Source organism: Copidosoma floridanum, unplaced genomic scaffold (assembly GCF_036245765.1).
Source record: "Copidosoma floridanum isolate Cflo_tuat_1 unplaced genomic scaffold, Cflo_Japanese_pri ptg000032l, whole genome shotgun sequence".
Lineage (NCBI taxonomy): Eukaryota > Metazoa > Arthropoda > Insecta > Hymenoptera > Encyrtidae > Copidosoma > Copidosoma floridanum.
In genome coordinates, this window is record NW_028321909.1 from 3,847,156 (window position 1) to 3,870,735 (window position 23,580).

The window sequence follows — 23,580 nt, forward strand, 5'->3', positions numbered from 1 at the left end:
AAACGCTTATAATACACATATTTTAGAACTTTACTTATTGCACGATTTTTTGTGCTTCCAAAATGTTTTTTTTCTATAAAAACATTGACACTTTATACACCTCACATCATCATGAAAAATTGCTTGCAATTTTGCAGCTCCTATTGCCACTCCCTTTTGTTCTAGGTATAGTCTGTACCCTGCTTTACGAATGTTTATTATAAGTTTTCTTCTCTTCGCTTCGTTCGTGGTCATTTTAATCTTTTCAACTTCTTGTTTATCATCATGCTGTGTAAGTAGATGAACATGAAATTTGGAGATTAATCGTAAAGGTTTACAGAACACACAAACAGCTTTTTGTCGACAGCGTGAAGTATCTAGAATAGTAAATAAAATTAAAAATTTTACACAAGCCATTTAAAGTAGTTTTATCTAGAACATATAAACGGTTTCAAGGAAGACTATCCTTGTGTCACGTGACACCATGTTATTTTAAATGAGGTGACATCACGCTAGGATGGTTTTCCTCGCAACGGTCGATACATCTTAGTAGATTAATGCAATTAATTAAAACAAGAACAAAAATCGAGTACAGTTATAAGGTCCGAAAAATTGAGTTGAAAGTGCATGTAATAAAACAGAACACGAGATCTTTTCACGAATAAATACTTCTTAGTGGGGCTTTGCCCCTTGTGCATTTTGCGCCCAAACCTCTACTACCAAATAATAATGGAATAAATGATTCACTACCATATAACAATTAAATATGTTAAATATAATTGTATTTAAACTATGATATTTGAATAAAGTGATACAATTTCAATATTTCCGTAAAAAATGACAAAACAAACTTAACTTTGACATTGAGAAGTTAAGAATATGGGAATTTATTTTCGAATATTATTTAAACTAAAGGATTAACCATACATTGAAAAATAAATCATAAACTTTTTGCTTAACTTGTAGAAAAAATTTAAAAAAAATTGTTTTATAATTTAATTATGATTGGTTTTTCATGAAGTTATGAAATAAAGTATGAGGAGCAGCATCGTTTAAAAGTTAGATCACGTATCACAACTTTTTAAGAGAATGCTATTGTACTGAGCTTCAAACAAATGATTTTTTGTTTGATGATATTTTTGGAAAGTGTGGCTATAATATTTTTTCATTAGTTGAGAAAATTTTTGTTTATTCTATATTTAAAAACAAAAATAGAAAAAAACACAATTTCGTATATTTGACCTAAAGGTTTTTACTCATCACAAATTTTTTTCCAAATCCAAATTATTTTTACTTTTTGATTACACGATATTTTTTTTAATTTATTATAGATTATAAACACAGAAAAATTGGAACAAAAGTTTTTAATCCATGAATTATTTTTAATACAAGAAATGCATGACTATTGTTTTTTATTTTGAACTAAAAACAATTTGCTGAAGTCTTTACGTTTTCAATGACTATTAACAAATCTTAAAATGACAAATGGTTAAATTTAATACAAAAAATCTTTATATTTCAATAAAAAGGAAAAGAGGATTTTTTTTAACGTCATACATATGAACACTTGCAAGATCAACTGGATAAACATTTCGTAAACGTATTAATTGTTTTTTGACTAAGTATGATATCTGTAGTACAAGTAAAAATAAAATTTTGTTTTAATGTTTAAAAAAGATTAATAGGTACTAAACCAGTTCCATTAAAAAATATAACGGAATAATTTTCTTCTATTTTTATCAAGCAAAGATCAAAAAAGAGTTGTAAAGCTAAGTAAATCAATTATAAAGATTTACCAACTAAAATAACTAACCACATAAAAATTTTAACTTATCATAGTTAAGGCTGCTAAAGTGGGAATAAATAGGTGTCAGAGAGCATTAGGATGTATATGCTACAATAATAGATGTACTCCATTAAATAATGGACAAACTTTATAGTTTGTACGTACTATTATTGAAGACAAGGGGAGCCACGGAGGTTCTATAAAAATAAGGGGGTGAGGGTAGGAGGGGCAAATAGGTAATTATGATAGATAATGGCTTTAAAGGGTATATTATCAAAATAAGGGGGGCTAAGTTAGTCTAGAGATGATCATTGGGGTAGTGAAAAAGTGGAGGGCAGGGTACGTTAATTGAATATTTCACCTTATTTCAATAATATAACGCAGAAATTGCAAAAACTCTAGCTTGTTTTAAAGGTGGTTGACAAGGATCTAAGGGTGCTGAGGGAGAAAAAAAGGGAGGATGTTTGGAATGACCCTTGAAAGTCACTAGTTCATATAGGTAGATATATAAATCATAAGCTTAAGTTTATATCAGTTATGATGATATATGTAGTGACTTTATAATTTTCTGTTGAATATAACATTAATTTTTGAATCTCTAGGCTAAAAATATTTTAGGTGCTTATAAGTATGACTATCATTATTACAGAAGGTGCAACACAGTTACTTATTTATTATATTACAAAAAGCATTAATAAAAGCTTTAAGCTCAAGCAATTTTAATACAATTTTCTAAAAAAATATTCATATTTTAAGACAAAAGTGTCTAGAATGTTTTTTAGTCATTAGTTCACTAAACCGATCATAGAGCAAGTTAACTTTCTGATAACCGTGAGAAAAATTCATAAGTTTTAATCAATAGATAAAGAATAATTTTTTTTGTGATTCATAGCAGCCATTCAATCTGATCGCATTAAAGTGAAAATAACCGCTCTCAGTTGCATCGTACGATTTTTTTTTTTTCATAAATAAGCAATAACTTTGGAAGCTTTTATATTAAAAAAAATTAAGACTTAATCACCCGATATTGTTACCAAGGTTGACAGTGCTACCTCTCTTAATGCTACTTTTCTCGAAGGACTCCAAGGAAAAATAATATTATTACTGTGTGCATAGGTATATGAAAATATTTTCTTGTAATTCTATCAGACGCTACTTTGAAAGATTTATTTCACGTCACCAGAGCATTTGTTTTTGTTTCATGATTGGTTAAAACTGGTCAGAAATGAAGTGTATACTACTTTCTTATTTATTTGTAAAATATGAAAATTCTCATATATTATTACAGAAAATGTGTCAATAATAAAGAAGGCGTAAAGCGCGCTTAACATAACTAGAAATAGGAAAATACATATGTTGTGGACCAATAGTGCTTACGCCTGTGATTATTCACATGAACACTTATAATACATTTTATAACTTGTATTGCACTGTGAATGAGTATTCGTATTTTAAGTTATATAATTTTAAGGAAAATCAAGTTAAACCTGAGCTATGATTTTACAAAAACATTAGAAATTTATAGTTTTCCTTTTCTCTCCCTGATAAGCTCTTAACAGATTATTTGCTAATATTTAGATCTTTCAAGTTATTAAATGACGAGTGGTCTTCAACAATAACCATTCTGTAGTTTATCAGAAAACATTCAGAATTACTTTTGAAAAAAGCAAGCTAACTATCTGAAATAAAACACGAAAAAATGTAGAAATGCTTAAAAGTTTTTTTCAACTTTAAAAAAAAAATACAAAAAACGTATAAACAATTATTTCTATATTTTTAAATCATTAAATTTATAAAAGTTGAAGAAATATATATTAATGTAAAAAATGCTGCTACAGAAAAATTTTCCGTCGATTTTAAATACTATTTAGTTATACGAAAATCATTAGTTACTAAAATAGATACTTTATAAATTTATATTATTTATAATCTTACCAAATAAAAGTAAAAACAATTAATTAGTGTTTACATTAAAAATAAGATATGAACCACACGATAAAAAAAAAATTGATTTTGTTTTAATGAGACCTTTTACAGCGAAGTGGATGAGATATTTGGCTCGTGTGCAAAAGATCCCTGGCTTATATCATGAGAAATTTTTTTTTTCTTAGAGAATTAATTATATAGTTAAAAATAAAACTCAAATTTAATTTCCGTCACAGTGTGCTTTGGTTAGGCGGTGTGGTGGTGTGATGGGGTGGGGCGGGTCGAAGGGGTAAGTAAAATAAAATACTTATTTCCATCCTTTTTTTAAGGGCAGAGCTCTCAAATCATTGATTTACTTTAGTGCAAAACGTACCTATTAAAGTATAATGTAAAAAATGAAAGTCATGATCGTTTTTCCTATCTACAAACTTTAAATGAAATGATTATCGTATACATTTATTAAATAATTACTTACTTTTATTTAACAAACATGCTTCTTGATCACTAATGCTTATTAGAACGGAGCAGTTAAAATTATCTTTTTTTGCGTTTAGCAATACATTATTCATTGATGTTATCGAAGAATTTGTAGTTTCTGAATTTTTTCTAAGTCCTAGAACATTATCCGTTTATAGTTTTAGTACAAATTGGTGACTCAAAATACTTTTAATAGTGAGGCTCTGTAACATACTTGTTTCCTTAGATGAATCCCTGAAAACCTTTTCTCGTTGATTTTTATATATGTCATTATTTGTTTTAAAATTTCTTGTTTCTAAGAAGGGTAGCTAAAACAGTACATATAAGTTAGATCGGTAAAATTGTAAGCTTTGTTGTAGTAGATTTTTAAAGTATCGTAGCCGATATTTATAAATTAGAAAATGTTGACAATCGACTCAATCTTAATTTATAAATGAACTTACTAGTTGGATGCTCTTCGAAGGCTTAGAAATATCAGATGTAAATGAAACACTGTAATGTAATTGAGGTTTTTTTACATCAGAATCTTTATGTCCTGGCATAGCGCTTGTACTTTTTTCTAAAACAACTTTCAGAACTTTCAAACTTTCATGCGGGTTCTTATTCTTCAAATCATAATCAGGTTTCATAGAAGTGACTTTGGGTTCTTTTTTCTCGTTATTTGCTTCAAAAAATATTTGCTTTAATTTTTCTAAAAGATAATAAAATTATATGTAAAACGTGTGAAAACTTTGATAACTAACATCATTTCAACAACTTTTTATTTTTTAAATTTATTTAACAAAGTGATACTGAGTCAAAGTACTGCTCATATAAAACCATAAAAAGATTTTAAATGTTAAAAAACATAACTATAACTTAAGAGAATAATAAACGTGTGAAAGTAATATTATATGACAAAGTTTAAAGTTTCTAATGTGTTAAAATATGTTGAACGTATTAATGTGTTAACAAGTTACATAGATAGTCGATAGTATAATGAGAAAAAAAGTGAAAGAGTGGTGTGAATTCTTCGACTAGCAAATATTACATGAATAAACTAAATACGTACCACTTTGCTTTTCTTGTCTTCTTTTGAAACAATTCTCACATTCGCAGTCAACGTTGTTACTCCCAAAATAATTTGGACCATAGCTAACAAAGACTTCTTGATTTTTTTTTATATCCTTAATAGTTTTTATCGACACAGTCGTTTTACTTAGCGAAATATATTCGCAGTTTGGAGCACAGTCATGATTAACTAAGGCCAATGGACCCAACATCAACATTGAACAGTTCTTTCGTGCACTTCGTAAAACTGAAAAGTCTTTCTTTCCATTCACAAAAATTTCTTCTTCATAAGCTTGCATCTCCTTACAAATCCCAAGAAGGTTATTTATAATAGAATGCTTTTTGATGTTAGTTTTTGCTACTACAGTGACACCTTTACCACTATCTAAAGAGTATCTTTCACATCTCTCGATGCGTATCACAGAATCTGGATGTAAACATCTCAAATATAGCTTCACATGAGCACTAAAGTATTTCATTCGGGGAATGCTATATTTGTACAATAAATTTTGCTTTTTAGCTAAATCAGTCAGTTCGATAGAACACTGCTTCATGCATGGAGATATTTTAAATCTTTGTATGATTTTTACAGAATTCTGAGTTTGATCATTGCTATATTTTTCGACTGATTTTCGAGTTTCTTGCCCAATATATGGATCTAAAACAAGAATTTTAGAAAGATCATCCACCCTACCTAAGGTGAGACAGTTCATCTTTCTTGACAGTAATAATTTTAGCTTGATTTAAGGAAACTACTTTATTTGGTTTATCGTAGAGTGAACAAAAATACTGAGTTACTGATTCTATATGCCAAAATAACTTTATGGTTTGCACACGAAAAAAAAAGGTGAAAAAAGCATGATATTGAGTATAAAGAGATTCTATACGTGTAGTACACGTCCATAGACCTATAGAGGATAGACTGCTTATTTAAAGCATGGGAATTAGAGTGTCTCTATAAGGAGTGAGATGTTGGGGGCAGTCAGTCCTTTTTTGCACACTCATAACGTAGGGGTATGTATGTATGTATGAGAACTGTAGGAAAAGTCTCCGCTGCACAAATATTTATATAGTTCTACCTCATAGGTCAGGTGCACGACCAGTGCTGCCCTCATTTTGCCCCTAAAGCCCATGTTAAATTTTATTAAAAAAATAGTTTATGTGGCCGTCATTGGTGAATTTACCCTTACAACCCATAAGACACAATGTTACAGTTACTAGCGGTGCACAGTGTGGCAAAAGGCACTTTTTTTCCGTGAATAAGATATCTTGAGAAGGAATCGTGAGATCCTAATGGTTTTTTTTAACAAACAGCTATGGGATTGTAGTTTATGGGAAAATTGGTCCAATCACTTGGCTCCATATTAGAAAGTTGCTAAATAGTCCTAACCTAACCTACAAAATGATACTGTCGTATTAAAAGTTAAATAGCTTGCTTTTTTTATTAAGAAATTTAGTGAAAATTAGTGATCGTAGCTTCTAAGCTATGCTTGTTATGAATTTATGCATGAAAGTGCAATAATTAAAATGGCGCACTTAAGATGGTGGACCAAAAAGTAATTTTTTTAAGTAAATCACATAAAATGAAAAGAAATCGATGAATGTATCTAGGTTTGATTTCGTATATAATCAAGAGTAATTTGATATGCAAATTTTTGAAACGAGTGTCAGCTGATAATGTTAGTGATGAAATACAACCATAAACTAACCTCAAAATGTCTTTTTATTTCGATATAATAAATATCTCGAGAAGTTATCGGTAGATCTTTCAGTTTTTTTGTTATTCATTGGAAGAGTTGTCCGAATACTTACAACGATAGCAGAAGGATGGTTAATAGTCTTAACCTAACCTACAAAATGATACTGTCGTATTAAAAAATAAATAACTTGCTATTTTTACTGAGAAATTCAGTGAAAATTAATGTATGTATCTTCTAGACTATGCTTGTTATGAATTTATGCATAAAAGTGCAATAATCAAGATGGTGGACAAAAAATAATTTTTTTGAGTAAATCTCGTAAAATTGAAAGAAATCGATAAATGTATCTAGGTTTAATTCTGTATATAATCAAGGGTGATTTTATATTCAAATTGTTGGAACGAAATATTAATTTATAATGTTAGTGATAAAAAACAACTGTAAACTAACCGTAAAAGAACCCTCTTTTTATATAAAGTTAAATAGGGTATTTAAATAACATAGTCTTTCTAAACGTACACTGAATATCCAAGGATTCTAAATTATAGTAACATTTACTTATTTTTATAATTTTTTTTACGCAAAATAGCTGAATTAATATGTTTAGAGGATTTATTACATTCTGTACGTTCCAAGCACATAGTAAAAGTAATTAAATTTTTATAGCAACGGTAAAAAATATACGAGATTCAATTAAACATTATACAGAATCTGGTTCAAAAATTTTGAAAACGTTAGTAATATACAACAAAATCTCACAATTAAAGATTGTAACAGTTTTTTGTATCATTAACTGAAATAGTCAGAGTCTCGAAGATTTCTCGGAAAAAAAAATTTGCCATTTTGATTATTGCCTTTTGAAGCATGTACTTGTAACAAGCATAGCCTAGAAGCTACGTACACTAATATTCACTGAATTTCTCAGTAAAAATAGCAAGTTGTTTAACTTTTAATACGACAGTATCATTTTGTAGGTTAGGTTAGGACTATTTAGCATCCTTCTGCTATCGTGGTAAGTATTCGGACGACTCTTCCGATGAATAACAAAGAAAAACAGAAAGATCTACCGATAACTTTTTGAGATATTTAATATATCGAAATAGAAAGACATTTTGAGGTTAGTTTACGGTTGTATTTCATCACTAACATTATTAGTTGATACTCGTTTCAAAAATTTGCATATCAAATTACCCTTAGGTTAGGTTAGGACTATTTAGCAATCTTCTAGTATGGAGCCAAGTGATCGGACCAATTTTCCCATAAACTACAATCCCATAGCTGTTTGTTAAAAAAAACCATTAGGATTCGACGATTTCTTCTCGAGATATCTTATTCATGGAAAAAAAGTGCCTTTTGCCACACTGTGCTGCGCTACACCCCTCCACCTTTATGTACCCAGGAGATACCCCACTTCTTAAGTGTATGAGAGAAAAGAACTGACTGCATTCCATGATACAAGGAAACAAAGTAGGTCCACGCGTATGTTTACGTAGGTTGACCAATAACAGAAGGAGCCTGTATTACGGTAAAATATGGCACTGAATTTAAATTTAAAAAAAAATATACATATTTTTTAATCTATTAAACAGTAAATCAATAGAAATGTCATCATTGATATTTTTAGAGAAAAAAGAGCCAGAATTGTCTTAATAATAATAATTAAGAAATGTTACTGCGCAATTTTCGTTAATAACACAATTGCGTCTCATAAAAAAAAAAAAAACTTTGAAAAAATTTTAATAGTTGTTTATTAATACTGGCTTGTCAGAAAGACTCGAAATTTGTGATTTTTTTAATTTCATAACAGTAAAGTTTTTTTTTAATATTTATTTTCATAAGCTATAGGTGTGAGTATTGACATCATCACTTGGAGATTTGAAAAATTCTGTCCGGCGATTTTTTTTGTGTGTTGTTCTTACACAACTTTACAGCGCACTGAGGCATACTTTCAGAATGAAGCTTTGCAATTTTAATAATAATCAGTAAAAGGATACAATAAAATATTGGTAAAATGTTAAAAATCTATCGTAGACGGCCGAAATTAAACGTAACCATTAAATCATTTTCCATCTGCTGCTGCAGGCTTGCGCGCAAATTTGTCTAGCTCATGAGTCTTTTTTTATAACAAATTTCAATCTACAGACAAAAACAATTTCTTAGTATGTTAAACAATTTAATTATTCTTAAGATTTTGTTTTAAAAAATAAACTGTTTGAATTTAGCACCTTTTCATAACATCGTGCAGGCCCCTGCGTGAACTATACTGAAATTAGTAAAATGGCTCATGGACCTACCTTGATTTTTTGAACCATGACTGCCTTCGACTTTTCTCCCTTTCTATGACCGCCATCACATGTCTGCAAAAAAAGCCGTGGATTGTAGATTGCGTCAAAGAAAGTTGCCCTACCCTTTCTACATTCAATTCGTACAGAACAGGTTTATTGCACCATGTCAAAGAAATTACACAGTATTAATTCCATCTTTGGATATGTCATAATTTGATAAAGGTGTCAAAAATCATAGAGCTGGTAATTTAAATAATTCTCTACGATTTTAAGTAATATATTTTTATTAATGTCTCCCATAATATGAGCGATCTGGAAGTACGTATGGTGAGGTAGGTACTCGAAAAAAAACATTCTAAAAATAATGAGTAGAATGTGGCTACGTTAAAAATTTTCTTGTAAGCTCTATCACTGTAACAAAATTTAATGCAATAATAACATACATCTTCGAATTAGTAATTCTATCCAAATATTGGGCAGATTTAAAAGTGAATCAAAAAGCGAATCGCTTACTCTTAGGTAAATTTTAAGACTTCTATTACATTCATGGTGATGTGTATTTAGAATCTCGTAATAAGCTATTTGAACAAACAAAGTTTCATTATGTAAACCAGATGGTAGATATTTTGACATGATGATCAATCTATTAGCTTTTCAGTAAATTACCAAAAAACTACCTTTTGGGTCTATCTTGACAAGAATAAATAACTTGCATTCTATCAAATATAAAGATAACAAATTATGATAAAACATGTGTCCCATAAGCCTTAATTTACATACGAAATTTCACTAAGATAAATGCCAAGCTTTTTGAGATACTTTATTAAACCTGAAAAAAGGCCAATTTTGCAAAAGCGCTTTTATGCCTTATATGTGTTCCTCTATACTGTCTCTAAATGCCGTTAGTCAGCTCACTGGAATTAGGAAGAAAATTAATTGCAAAACAAAGAGATTTTAAAGTCTAGATAAAACTTTTTCACTGAGCCATGCCAAAAAAAAAAATATTTTAGTTCGATATGTGTAAAATACTGTTACTGTCTATGATATGGAGATCAGCAGCCTCCTCCTCCCTCCCCCTAAAAGGTATCCAGAAGCTCTTTGTTTTGCAATAAACTTTTTTTATATCTCTCGTAGGCTAAGGGTTGTAAAATTTAAGAATGGTGTCGTGCAACTCCTGAAAAACCAAAAACTCTTGAAAAATTGGTCTCTAATGCCATCTAACTTTTTTTATGGCCATTTTTGCAATGGTTCTTTTTCCAGCCTTTATTAAAACGTTTTTCGATTATTTTTTATATTATGCATGATTGAGATCAACGTTAAAACTTAAAATGTTATTTGTATTTTTACTATCTACTAAATAGAAATAAGAATTTTAAACGGCTGTTCAGAATTTTTAAATCTAAGTTTAGTATATATATCCAGCTAAACGACAAATCTAGCTATTACTTAGTATTTATTCTAAATAAACGTTTATAGGTAGAATTGAAAGTAATATAGCTGAACATAATAAATCGCTTACAAACCATCGACAGTGTTTTGACTGATTACTGCAACTTAAGTATTTTTTTTGTACCCACTTTTTATGAACGTGTATGCACGTATTTCTGCATTTAAAATGTTGTGGCATGAAATTACTTATTTGATCAGAAAACAATACTGTAGACTCCTTTTAAAACACAGCAGACGTCTGTCAAGTCAGGTACACGAGACATCAAGTCTGATAAACATCTCTCGATACTTGACCGTGCATCCCAGTTATGCATTATGAATAATTGTATTCTGAGCCAGACGGCTGGGTCAAAATAAAATTAAAACATGCATTTTCTGGGTAGGGGCAGTATTCTAATTAATTCTCATACATTTTTTCCACAGAATATGATTATTATCACCAGTACTTAGAAAAGTTGTGCTTTATTCTTAAATTGAATAATTTGTAAAAAAAGAAACTGAATTTTCTTACATCACATAAATACGTATGAACTAAGTTACCTCGGAAGTTTTTTATTTGATTTTATCATTGCAAATAATAACATTAACAAGCGCACAAAATTTGATTAAAATCTAATTTAAATTTTTCAAGCTATTAGGAAATTATTTTTTGAACGGTTATTAAAATGCTCCTACATTTTTTCAAAACAGTAACACCTTTGAAACATAGACAGAAAATTATAAAAACTACTAAAGTCTCGTAACCCATTGAATTTTTAAGAAATATTAACTGGAGCTGATTTAAAAATAATTTCTTAGGAAAACGGATTTTAGTCAGACATTAAAACACTTTATTACTTCTAATTAATAAAGCTTTTAGGCTATGAGCATCATAAATCTATGCATTAAAGTGAAAAATTTAAAAAAAATTAAAATCTTGCATCGTGTTGTAGTTTTCTATGTATTAATGTAAGCCAAGCAATTTTATAGCGATTTTTTAACGAAACTCGTTTGAGACGGATATAAAAAAAAAAACTTTTTAAATTCCAATTATTAAATATCCGATTTTGCAGAGTTAAAAAGCTGCTATTTTTACAATTAAAAGAAAGTTGTCCATATTTTTATTATAATTGTATCAAACAAGTAGAAACAATTACTAGTGAGTTCCCGATACGAGCCAGATTCCTATTTGTAGCAGAGGGGGAGCTACTATGGTGGTGCTTAGTGTGTCAAATGGCACCTTTTTTTCGTAAATAAAATACCTTAAGAAAAAATCGTATTCTTAACAATTTTTTTTTTTTTCTAACAAACAGCTAAAGGATTATGGTTTATGAGAAAAGTTGTCCAAGTACTCGGTGCCATGGCAGAAAGTTGCGAAGTAGTCCGAAGCTAACATCAACAATGACATTGTTGAATTAAAAGTTGAATTTCCTAATATTTTTACTAAGAAATTTAAAAAAGATAAGTATATGTATGGTAACAATGCAACTGAGGGTTATTTAGTATTTTTATAAACATTATAAAAATAATAATCAAACTTTTTTTTTTCAAAAATCAAGAATAAATTTTCCATTCCCCTTTTAAGTGTTACTGTTTTAATATATATATTAATAATGTATATTCAATTATGTTATAAAATATAATATAACTGTTTAGTCAAATTCTAAGTTAAGTTTTTTTTGTAGAGCTACAAATATTTTTGCATGTTAAATAAGAAATTAAGTACATAATAGATATCAAAAAATTTGTTACCTTGTAAGATAGTTATTTATCGTCATTTGAGTTCTTTAAAAGTTTGAAGTGTTTCCAGCGTATGAGTTCTATATAATGAACGAATCTATGGCTGTAGAATTGTATTGATTAAATATGCAAAATAATTATGAATTAAAGAGTACTTGGGTTACCTATGTAATAAAAAAAAAATTTTCACCATTAAATCGCATATTAAATACGTAGCCTAATGACAATTACTTTAAAATTATTTGTGTCTGTTATATAAAAGATAAATCTTTAAAAACAAAATGGAATAAAACAAACCCTCATAAAATAAGTCTGTTAATTTGATTGTAACGTATACAATCATGATCTTAACATAATATAACTATTTTTTTTCAGATACAAAGTCCATACTGCCTTACGCATATCTCGTTTGTATTAGGTGCCACATTTATACTAATTAATTTATACTTCGATCTAATTTTAGGGACTATTCAATGAAATTCTTCTTTTTTACTAAGGTGAGGCTTACATGGTTATAATACGTAAATTAATTAAAATAATAAGTATCAATAGGTATGTATTATACGCGAGTCACAACAGTACCCTTTACTTGATATATTAAAAAAAATGCTAAGAACGTAAGAAATCGTAATTTTAACTGTTTTCATAAAGGTAACGAAAATGTTATGGTGCACCCGTTAAGAGGGGTTGGGGGATGTACAAACATTATCTTTGAAACTTTCTCTCTTTCAATTATATTTTAATTTAAGTAAGGTGAAAAATTTTATATCAATCATGATATTCATACTGACATGCCAAAATCATTCTAAAATTACTCAATAAGAACATAACCTTTAAAAAACCAAGAAAACGTTTATACTTCAAAGAAAAAGCTGAACAAGTAAATAACACAAATAAAAGAAAATTAATTTAGTACTTTATTAAGCTCAACAACAAACAATTTGTTTTAAAATTTCACTTTTACCAGGTTTCTTAAGAAGAATTTTTTTTATTGACTTTTTTTCGCAACTAGTAATTGAACTTGGTATGACGTTTAAATTTTGACTTATAATCTCGTGAGGAGTTTCATTATTTTTATGTAAAACCCTTATGTTCTTGAAAATGATAAATTAACTGACATAAGATTTAAGGTAAGCCTAGCAGCATTTTCTAAGAGTGGCTTCAACAAGAAATTTGAACGTGATGCTAAAGGTATATCTAGGAATAGTAGACCACTCAAATCATAGCAAAGAAGTTTAGTTTTTTAAAATAATAATAATAATTATTATCATCATAATGATTATCATCATTATAACAATAAGTATTATTATACTCACGATAATAATTATCATCCGTATGGTAACATCAAAACAGAGGGGTTCAAGTATTTTTACTTGAATTTCAGTGGTATTGAGAAAACTTAAAAAAAGAAAAAGATTCCACTGTCTTCAAATTCAAAAAAAAAATACTTTAACCCCCTAGTTTAGTGTTACTATACAGATGATAGCACTACCATGATCATGCTAATGCACGTTGTAATCATATTTTTGAACTATTTTTATATAGAAATACTTTATGATCGCGAAAAACGTGATAAAATTACGTGACAAAAGGTTCCACACAGACACGTATTTCTGCTACGTAGTAGATATACGTATTTTCGTTACGTACTAAGAATACGTAACATAACTTCGTATTTATCTGAGATAGGATAATAATTTAAATAAACAATTCTTTAAATTCTTATTTCTTTTCATTTATTTTTAAATAGCAAAAAAACTTGTTTTACATTTTTAAATACGTTTTTAAACATCTCGCTAAACAATGACATAAAGTTTTTAATAAAGTATAATAAACTACAGCTTTTTCATAAGTCTTGTACAAAGATAATATTCATATCATAAATATTCTAAAAGAGTATACTAACGATAATTGTACACTAGAAACATAAAATAAGAAATATGGGAACACATTACAAGAATAATCTTAAATTAACTGAAATGCAGGGGTTTCTTAGTATATGTAAGTTGTATAAGTTATTTTTATAAGTTTAACGTACTTTTCCATTGCGAGCTCTAGGTACTTTATTATTTGATCTAATTCCTTAAAAAAATACATTATAAATAGTCTTTGGAAAATATTAAAACATTTTTTTAGTTGTACCATTACAAATATAGCTATATTGTTCGAGATTTAAATAACTTAGGTATTTAATTACAAATTGTATTTATTTATTCTAACTTAGTAAGTATGATCCATTATGTATGTGTGCTCGTAATGTCAGATCATCTCGATCTGCTAATATTGGATATTTCTTTTTAAGATTACTGAGAAATATACTAGATACTTTTTCAGGGATTCCAAATTCATGAATGTATTGATGGATAGCAGTTTTTTCTTGGTTAGTCCAGTAAACCTTAGCTTCTGAAAAAATATTAGTCTAATGTTAACTGTTTTTTAATATTTACAAAACAAATTTCAACGTTAGAGACTTTGAGAGAATATAAAAGTGTTTTATAAATGATTCTATTTATTAATAAATTATCTGATAGTACTTCCTTATAACTTTGTTTGTATTATTACTTAAATAATAGAACGATAAAAGGTGAAAATGTAATTTTAATTATTTATTAATGGTATATCACGTCACTAGGGCACAAAGTACTAACATGAGTGCCCGAAGGGCACCGTTGTTATGGGGATGGCGACCTAGCAAACTAATTTCAGATGGCGCAACCTGTACTTTGACTCTAGAAAATGAAATGTGAGAACGATTTATGCACTTGGCAGTGCAGAGTAGAGTGCATACGACAAACACTACATCTATATGTATACTTTCGTGCATAAACCGTTCTCGCATCTTATTGGCTAGAGTCTAACTACTGGTTGCGCCATCTAAGATTAGTTTGCTAGGTCGCTATCCCCATATGTTGTTGCCCGAGTCTCGTCTAATGCTTTTCTTAGCGAGGGTGCGAAATGCGATTCTGCGCCCGTAGATACACTTTGCACCCAGTAAATCACTTAGGGCCCTAGAACATAAAATTACTTGGGGCTCAGAAGGCCAAAAAGCTCTTCTACCCGTGGGCCTAACGTGAAGACAACGGTGCAAAGTGTGACTGAAGGGCGCAAAGCAACAGTAGCACTTTGGTCCCATGGTAAGAATAATAGTTTTCGTCAGATAAGTGCCATCGTCTCTGTAGCTATTTTGTTGCCCGAGGAACATGCGAAGCTTGGCCCGAAGGACGTAAGGTAGCCCCAGAGTGACGCTTAAGTGGCAAATCCTTTTTTTTCTACCGAGGTTACACCAGCCTCTCAAAAACGCCTGAGGAAGAAAAATGTCATTTTCCGACCTCGGGCATTATTAAGGGTTGAGTGGGCCCTTGGTAAAAAAAATAAAATTCACCACATAAGCGCCATTGCTCTACGGTAACCATACGTTCCTCGGTCCTTCCTTCGCATGTCCCTCAAGCCGCAAGATAACCTCAGGGACGATGGCACTTATCTGACGAAAATTATTATTTTTATTAACAACTGTAAATAATTCACTAATCGAAGTGAAAAGATGCTTTACATTGTAAAAAAAAAAAAAAAAGGAAAACCGTATTACTACAAAAAAACAAAAAAACAAAAAGTAGGGGTAAAATAGTAATTATCTGAACAACGTTTTCAAAAACAAATATGTTAATGCAATGTAGTAACATTGATAGTGAATGATTTTTGAAGTGAGCTTTGTCAATGAATATGCAACTATTTTAATGTAACAAAAAAACTATTTTTAACACAATATGAAAAACTACAGTTATTGAGAAATTATTAAAATTAAAATATGAAGAAATGTCAAATATTATAATGAAGTTACATAATAAAAAAATTAATCTTTATCATATAGACGTTCACTTATTTATTACTTAGACAACTTACTTTTTTTTACAACAGGAACACTAATTTGGTTCAATTTTCGTTTTCTATTTTTCGTATCTTTAATCTTTTCCAATCTTTGATGAAAAAAAGAATTTTGATCTTTTTTTGACTTTTTTGACATATTTGGAGATTTTTCTTCTTCTGCACAAAAAAATATACTACTGATTATAATAATTATATTTAATGCCATTTACCTTAAATGGCAAGATAAAAATTAATTAGTTGTGGTATGAGTAGTAGTTTTGTAAATAATATAGGTATCAGTGGTAGTGGTAGTGGTAGTGGTAGTGGTAGTGGTAGTGGTAGTGGTAGTGGTAGTGGTAGTGGTAGTAGTAGTAGTAGTAGTAGTAGTAGTAGTAGTAGTTGTAGTAGTAGTTGCACTAGCGAAAATATAGCACACGTAAAACGAGTAGTAGCTGAAGATCAGAATTTGTATTGGCAGAAAAAACACATTATAGTAAGTATAGTTGTTTTGTAAAAGTAATAACTAATAATTTAACAAAATTAATAGTTGTTGAAATTTTTTTTATTAGAAAAAAATGTATGTTTATGACCCTCGAAAATAATCATAGAACGGTTGACTCAAAAAAGAGTAGGGGTCAATTTAGTGAGTTATGCAGTATTAGTTGTTAAGTATATCACCAGTATTTTTGATGTGCACTGAAAAATGCTGATTTGTGGCAGACTTCATTAATGAAGAGAATAAAATAGATTAAAATCAGTAAATAAAAAGAGAGCATGAGTTGTTGTGAGTAATAACTAAAGTAAATGCACAAGAAACAAGGAAAAAAATTAAATTCTTCAAGTAAGATTATCTTTAACCACAAAAGAATGGCAAGCAAGGAGCTAGACAAAAACAGGGAACAAAAAGAAAATGTCAAAGGAAACAAAATAATAAAGACAGAATTACTTTAAATACGAGTTCCGTTGTGCATGCGAGAGAGTGTAGACGTGTCGAGAGAGCGCTTCGTAGAAAAAAGTAATAAAAAGTAATTAAAGTAAAAATAAAAGAAATAAAAAGTACGAAAAAGTGTAAAAAGTGAAGAAGCAGCAGAGAAAAAAGTGTAAAGTGGATAATTATAAAAGTTTGAAAGGATTAAGCGAGATTAGTGTGGTAGTGTCGAAGTAAAGAGAACGGAACACGTGTAAGGAAAGTAAGTAGAGGGTAGTAAGAATAAGGGATAATAAAGAAAGGTATTAGTAAGCGGAAAAAGAGAGACAAGAGGACAGGAAAACAGTGTTAAAGTGTTTATAGTAAAAGAAAAAGTGCAATGAAGTTCGAAAGTAAGTGAGGTTAGAAAAGTTATTATAGGAAGAAAGAAGCGGCAAGAGGAAAAAGAGGTCGATAAAAGGGGTAATCTGAGAGGCAGATAAGAAAGGACCCTGAAATAAACAATATTGAGGTTAGTAAGGAAGATCACTACTTTGTCGAGTAAGACTGGTAAATAGAATTTTTGTCCGATAGAAGTGGGGAAGTCGGTAAAGTAGAAAACTGCATCATTGGCAAAACTTAAAAATGGTCAGAAAGCCGCCTGAAGCAAGTATGAATATAAGAAATAATACAAATGCAAAATTAAAGAAACAGACTCTATTGAATTTTACAAAAGAAAATCAAAAAACAAAGAATTAAACGATAAGATGAGCAGGTTGGAAAGGAAGTTGGACAGCATGATTAGTAGTCTAGAAAGAAGGGAAGAAGTTAGGAAAGAAGAAAAACAGATGTGGATAAAAGTAAGGCAACAGTGGATAGAAGAAAAAAAGGCGTTACAAGAAAGAATAAGCAAGTTGGAATGGGAAACAGAAAAAGCTGAGAGAGAGAAAAGGAGACCGAACATTGTTATAAAAGGAGCAAATATTGGAGGAGAGAATCTGGAGAAGAAGGTCGAAGAATATATTGAACAAAAGATAAAAGTCAAAGTCAATATAGAGAAGGCTAAAGAGATAAGTGTAAATGCTGGGCAAAATGTAAGTCAGAGTTAGTGGTAGTAAGGCTGGCAAGTAAAGAAATAAAAGAAGAAGTAATGAGAAATAAAAAACATCTGGAGAGAGGAGTTTACATAGAAAGCGATCCAACAGAGAGAGAAAGAGAGATCCAAAGAATTATTTTAAACAAGTCAAAAGAGCAGAGGAACAAAGGAAAAAATACAAAAGTTGGATATATGAAGATTTTGATCGATGGTAAATGGCTTAGATTTGACGAAAGGAAAGGAGATTTTGCAGAGGAAAGAAGAAGGAGCCAAGAATGAGGAGAACAAGAAGATGTAGAGGAGGAGGAAGTGAGAAGAAGAAATGTTAGTGTTTGTGCGTGGAACATTGCGGGAGTACTAAATAAGGACAGTGAAGTGTGGAAGTATTTAAGTGAATTTGATGTGATAATGTTAGTAGAGACATGGTTGGAACAGGACAAGTGGGCTAATGCAGAAAGTGAGTTGTCAAAAAGTTATGAGTGAAAGTGTATAGCAGCGACTAGAGAGCATAAAAAAGGTAGAGCGAAAGGAGGAGTAATATTAGGAATAAGCAAAAAATTGGAGAGTAGAAATCATGAAGTATGGAGCGATAATATAGTAATGCAGGAGATTAAACACGGAAATCAGAAGTGAAAGATCATAGGAGTATATAGTCAAAATGTAGCAGAGACGATGAAAATTTTAAATGAAAAATTAAAAACGAAGGAAAGTGGATGTGTACTTATACTAGGAGGTTGGATTAATAAAAGTGATAGTGAGAGTGATAGTGACGACAAGGACGTAAGGTTAAGAAAGACGAAAGACGAAAAGATCAATGAGGAAGGTAGAAGACTAATAAAAGAAATAACAGAAGAAGGATGGTGTGTAGTCAATGGGCAAAAAGGAGAAGAAGGAGAATTCACATACGTTGGTAGCAGAGGAGAGTCGGTAGTAGATTACGCAATAGGATGTCAAGAAGCGTTAGATCAGATTAAGGAAATGAAGATACGACAAAGAACGGAATCAGATCATATGCCGTTAGAAGTATACCTAGAATAGGAAGTAGAGGTAGGAATTGTAGAGAAAGAAGAGAGAACAAAGGCAAGGGGGATTGGACTCAAGAATTGATTGATCAGTATGGAGAAAGGTGTAAAGACTGGGAGCGGAAGAGAAAAGAGGTTGAAGAAAGATGGAGTGAATTGAAAGAAAAAATAGAAAGTGCAGTACCTAAGGTGGAGAAAGAGTGTAAAGTGTGGAAGATGGAAGATAAAAAATGGCACGATAAAGAATGGAAGGAGAAGAAGAAAGATTTAAGAAGAATAATTAAAAGGTGGAAAAAAAAGAAAATAGAAAGAAGTTATTACATAGATAAAAAAAGAGAGCATAAAAACTGGTGTGAGGCAAAAAGTAAAAGGTTTGAAAGATTAGAGGAAGAAAACATAAAAAATGCAACATTGGAAGGCGAAGTGTGGAAATATATAAACAAGTACAGGAAAAAAAGGAAGGAGAGAAATATCTAAAAAGTTCACAGTAGAAGAGTGGAGAAGGTATTTTATGAAAAAGTTAGATGGGAAGAATGAGGAAGGAATTGTGAGAGAAGAGACAAGAAAGGAAGAGGCAAGAACAAATGCAGAGGATCAGAAGGAAATGAGCAAGGAAGAGTTCGAGAGGCAGATAGCCAGATTAAAAGTAGGAAAAGCACCAGGAGAAGACAAGCTGGAAAATGAAGTATGGAAGTACATGCCGGGTGAAGTGGATGCAGCCCTTTGGGAATTGCTGAAAAAAGTATGGAAAAAAGGAGAATTACCGGATCAGTGTAGGCAAGGTACGATTTGTTTGATTCACAAAAAAGGTGATAAAGATATGTTAGAAAATGATAGAGGAGTTACATTAACATGTACAGCATATAAAATTTATGCGAGTGTGTTAAATGAGATGTTAAAAAAGGAAATCGAAGGTAAATTATCAGAAAGCCAGTTTGGTTTTAGAAAAAAGAGAGGAGTCATAGAAGCTATATACACATTAAAACACATTTTTGATGAAAAATTAAGCAAAGAAACAGGAAAATTATTTACATCTTGTATTGATTTGAAGAAAGCATTTGATTGAGTGGATAGGAAAGTTTTAAAGGAAAGATTAATAGAAATGGAAGTGAGTGAAAAGCTAAGAAATAGGATTATGGATATTTATAAAGAAACGAGAAATGTAGTTAAAGTTGGAGAAGAGGAATCCAAGAAATTTTGGACAGAGAAAAGTGTGAGGCAAGGCTGCCCACTGAGCCCGACGCTGTTTAATGTGTACTTAGCGGATCTGGAGCAGAAATTAAAGAAAGGGCAGGTGGGAGGATGCAGAGTTGGTAATGAAAAAGTATGGAGTCTATCTTACGCGGATGATATAGTATTAATAGCAGATAGAGAAGAAGAACTGAAAGAGATTTTAAAAAGATTCAAAAAGTACCTAAATAAAAAGAAGATGATTTTAAGTGAGAAAAAAACGAAAATTTTAGTGTTCGAAAAAAGAAAGAGGAATGATAGAAGGTGGAAGTGGGGGAGTAAGGAATTAGAAGAAGTAAAAGAAATAAGATGTTAAGAATATATACTACAGTAAAATGGGAGAAACGATAGGCATATAGAAGAAAGGAAAAGGAAAGCAGTGATAGCTATGAAAAATGCATGGAGCATAGGAGAAAGAATATCTAAGAATAGCTATAAAAGAAGAAGAAAATTATTTACAGCCCTAGTAGAAAGTATAGCACTATCTGGTGCGGAAGTGTGGGGCTGGGAAGAAGAAGAAAGACTAGAAAGTGTACAGAGAAGATATATGAAATGGATATTAGGATTAGACAGCAATACACCAAATTGTATAGTGGAGGAGGAGTGTAGATTAGAAAGGATGAGTATAAAAGCGTTAAAGAGAGCGTTAAAGTTTGAAGAGAAAATTAGGGAGTCAGACATAAAATTATTAAAAGAATGCATAAGAGAAAAGGACAAGGATAAGGAAAGAGAAAGAATAGGAAAGGAATAAAAAAAGAGAGCTGAATTACTACGGGAAGAGAAAGTAAAAGAAACAAGATTTATGAAAGGAGTAGAATTTAGGGAGGAAGTTAGAGAAAAAACATTAATGAACAAAGAAAGAAAAGAAAAAGAGAGGAGAATGGAAAAGATAGAGAATTCACGGTACAACAAAATATGTAAAGGTATAAGAACAGAAGCTGAACCAGAATACTTGAAAAAGGATGTGCCATTAAAGGATAGAAAGTTAGTAGCAAGGTTAAGATGTGGAAATGAATGTAGAAGTAGAAAATACTAGAAAGGAGATGAGGATAAGAAGTGTAGATTATGCAAGGAGGAAGAAGAAGATCATAGACACATACTAAAGATTTGCGGAGATACAAGAAATAAAGAAGAAATGGAAAAAATACTAAGCCATGATGCAAAAGAGATTGAAGTGCTAAGAAAAGTAATCAGAAAAAGGAAGGAGTCAGAAAAGATCTAAAAGATAGAAGAAAGTATGCAGAAAGTTATAGTAGTAATGAGAGAAGAAGAATAATTAGGACAAGAAAGAAGAGAGAAAAAGAAATGCACGGGAGAATGAAGATTACAAGAAAATATATGGACAATTTAAAGAAAAGAGTTGTTAATTTTTGAAATTTTGATAGTTAAGTATTATTAAAAAATTTGTTTATTGAGTTAAATATGGGAAATTTTGATAATTTTGAGAATTAAGTTTGAAATTTTTGAATTTTTGATTGACATGTGTTAAATTTTAAATTTTAAGAATTGAGTTTTGTATATTTGGAATTGTAGTAATATTAAGTTTGTTTTATTTCTATATTGTTTTAACAAAAGACAAAAGTAGAATATTAAGAATAGTGAATTAAAAATGAATATATTATATAGCGTAGATTAAGTATGTTTTAAATGTACAAAATGTTACGGAACCCCTCCAAACCCGTAAGGGACGGAGTATGAAATAAATAAAATAAATAAATAAAATAAATAAATACTTTAAATACAGAAAAAAGTACAATAACAGAGATATAGTGGCATTAGGCAGAGAGTGAAGAAAGACACTATAAAAAGGGCAGTCAGTTACAAGGAAATTTCATCCGCCGATAGAGACAGAACGTGTAAGAAGTGAATTTGATACAAAAACAGATGTAAAAAAGCATCGTTAAAAAAAATAGTTTACGTATAGGATAAAAATCCAGTCGTTAGAGGAAAAAATAAAAAAAAAAAGGTTCAAATTATCTGTCAATTCTTCAACATTTGCAAAATTTTTAAATACTATTATTGATTCAAAACAGTATACTTGGATAATACTTTTACATACTTAAAATCAAAAACTTAATTTACAAACCTTGCTCAGATTCGTGGCTTGGTTCATATTCACTTTCACTGTCTGAATCCTTTTTGTCCTTATCAATTTCTTGTTCTTCAATTGTCTTATTGCTTGTATCAAAAGTACCCTGAGCTTGTTCTAGTAGTGGCGTTAATGTTAGCAACTCGCGTAGTGGAGCCTTTTGGCGATAAAATTTTTTATGAATTTCATAGTCGTGGCCAAGGAAGCCTGCTAAATCTTTAAGCTTAGTATCTTGTATGTCTACGTCATACATCAAAGTTGCGACTTGCTTTCTTAAAAGAGTACCTCTTAAGAGCTCTGGCTCCTCTGCACCACATTTCTTAGCGTAATCCCGCATAATGTCACATGCTATAAAATAGCTATCTTTCTCTTCATTAATAGACCGTTTAGCAAAAATGTATTTATTAAGCATTGGAATTCCACTCACTGCCCGGTATTTTAAAATGAGATTTATACTGTTCAATAATCTTTCATGTATAAGAAGACCAACATTTTTCTTTCCAAACTTATTCAGAAGGGACACACGAACGTACTGCTGAGCAGCTTTTTTACTATCACTGGTTAATTTTGAAAATTCAATGCCTGCGGACATTGCATCGAGCCTATACATGCAGGAATAGTCGATGTCTTCAACTAACAATCTTGAAATTTCACCCTGACGTTTTCTGTTAAAAATTTGCAAAAGTATGAGAGTTGATTCATTAAGATTCTTAAAGCTTTCCCAGTCAAATTTCTCATGCAATGCATCAAAAGCATCTTTTCTTATTGCTTCAGCGTACGCTTGCAGCAGCTGAATATCTTCTACTTTTGGTAATTTAACCATAGGTTTTTTTTTTGCTTTGGCAAGAAGAGAATCTTTCGATTGTTTATTTAGCAGTTTGAACTTTTTTTTTAATAAAAATAGGAATTTTTCTGCACCATTTTGTTTTTCTTGCCAATCTTTTTCAATGCAAATCGTAATATAAAACTCGGTAACTTTTCTTATAAGAGTACTAAGTTCT

General features: G+C 30.3%; 2 protein-coding genes and 1 pseudogene across 2 annotated transcripts; 1 reads left to right on the plus strand and 2 right to left on the minus strand.

The window, feature by feature from the left end:
- Positions 1-3,436: 3,436 nt before the first annotated feature.
- LOC149373344 (histone-lysine N-methyltransferase KMT5B-like) lies at positions 3,437-5,931 on the minus strand. Its single transcript, XM_089597473.1, has 2 exons — positions 5,259-5,931; positions 3,437-3,444 (listed from the first exon to the last, which is right to left on the minus strand). The coding sequence occupies exons 1-2, from the start codon at positions 5,929-5,931 to the stop codon at positions 3,437-3,439; spliced, it is 681 nt and encodes a 226-aa protein (XP_089453599.1).
- A 12,291-nt stretch (positions 5,932-18,222) lies between these two features.
- LOC149373345 (uncharacterized) lies at positions 18,223-22,000 on the plus strand (annotated as a pseudogene).
- A 568-nt stretch (positions 22,001-22,568) lies between these two features.
- Positions 22,569-23,402, minus strand: LOC149373346 (uncharacterized). Its single transcript, XM_089597474.1, has one exon. It carries the CDS (start codon positions 23,400-23,402, stop codon positions 22,569-22,571), a length of 834 nt encoding a protein of 277 aa, XP_089453600.1.
- Positions 23,403-23,580: the final 178 nt, after the last annotated feature.

Excerpts from the sequence above, each read along its gene's own strand:
- LOC149373344 (XM_089597473.1), bottom strand. The coding sequence starts at position 5,931 with ATGAACTGTCTCACCTTAGGTAGGGTGGATGATCTTTCTAAAATTCTT.
- LOC149373346 (XM_089597474.1), bottom strand. The coding sequence starts at position 23,402 with ATGGTTAAATTACCAAAAGTAGAAGATATTCAGCTGCTGCAAGCGTAC.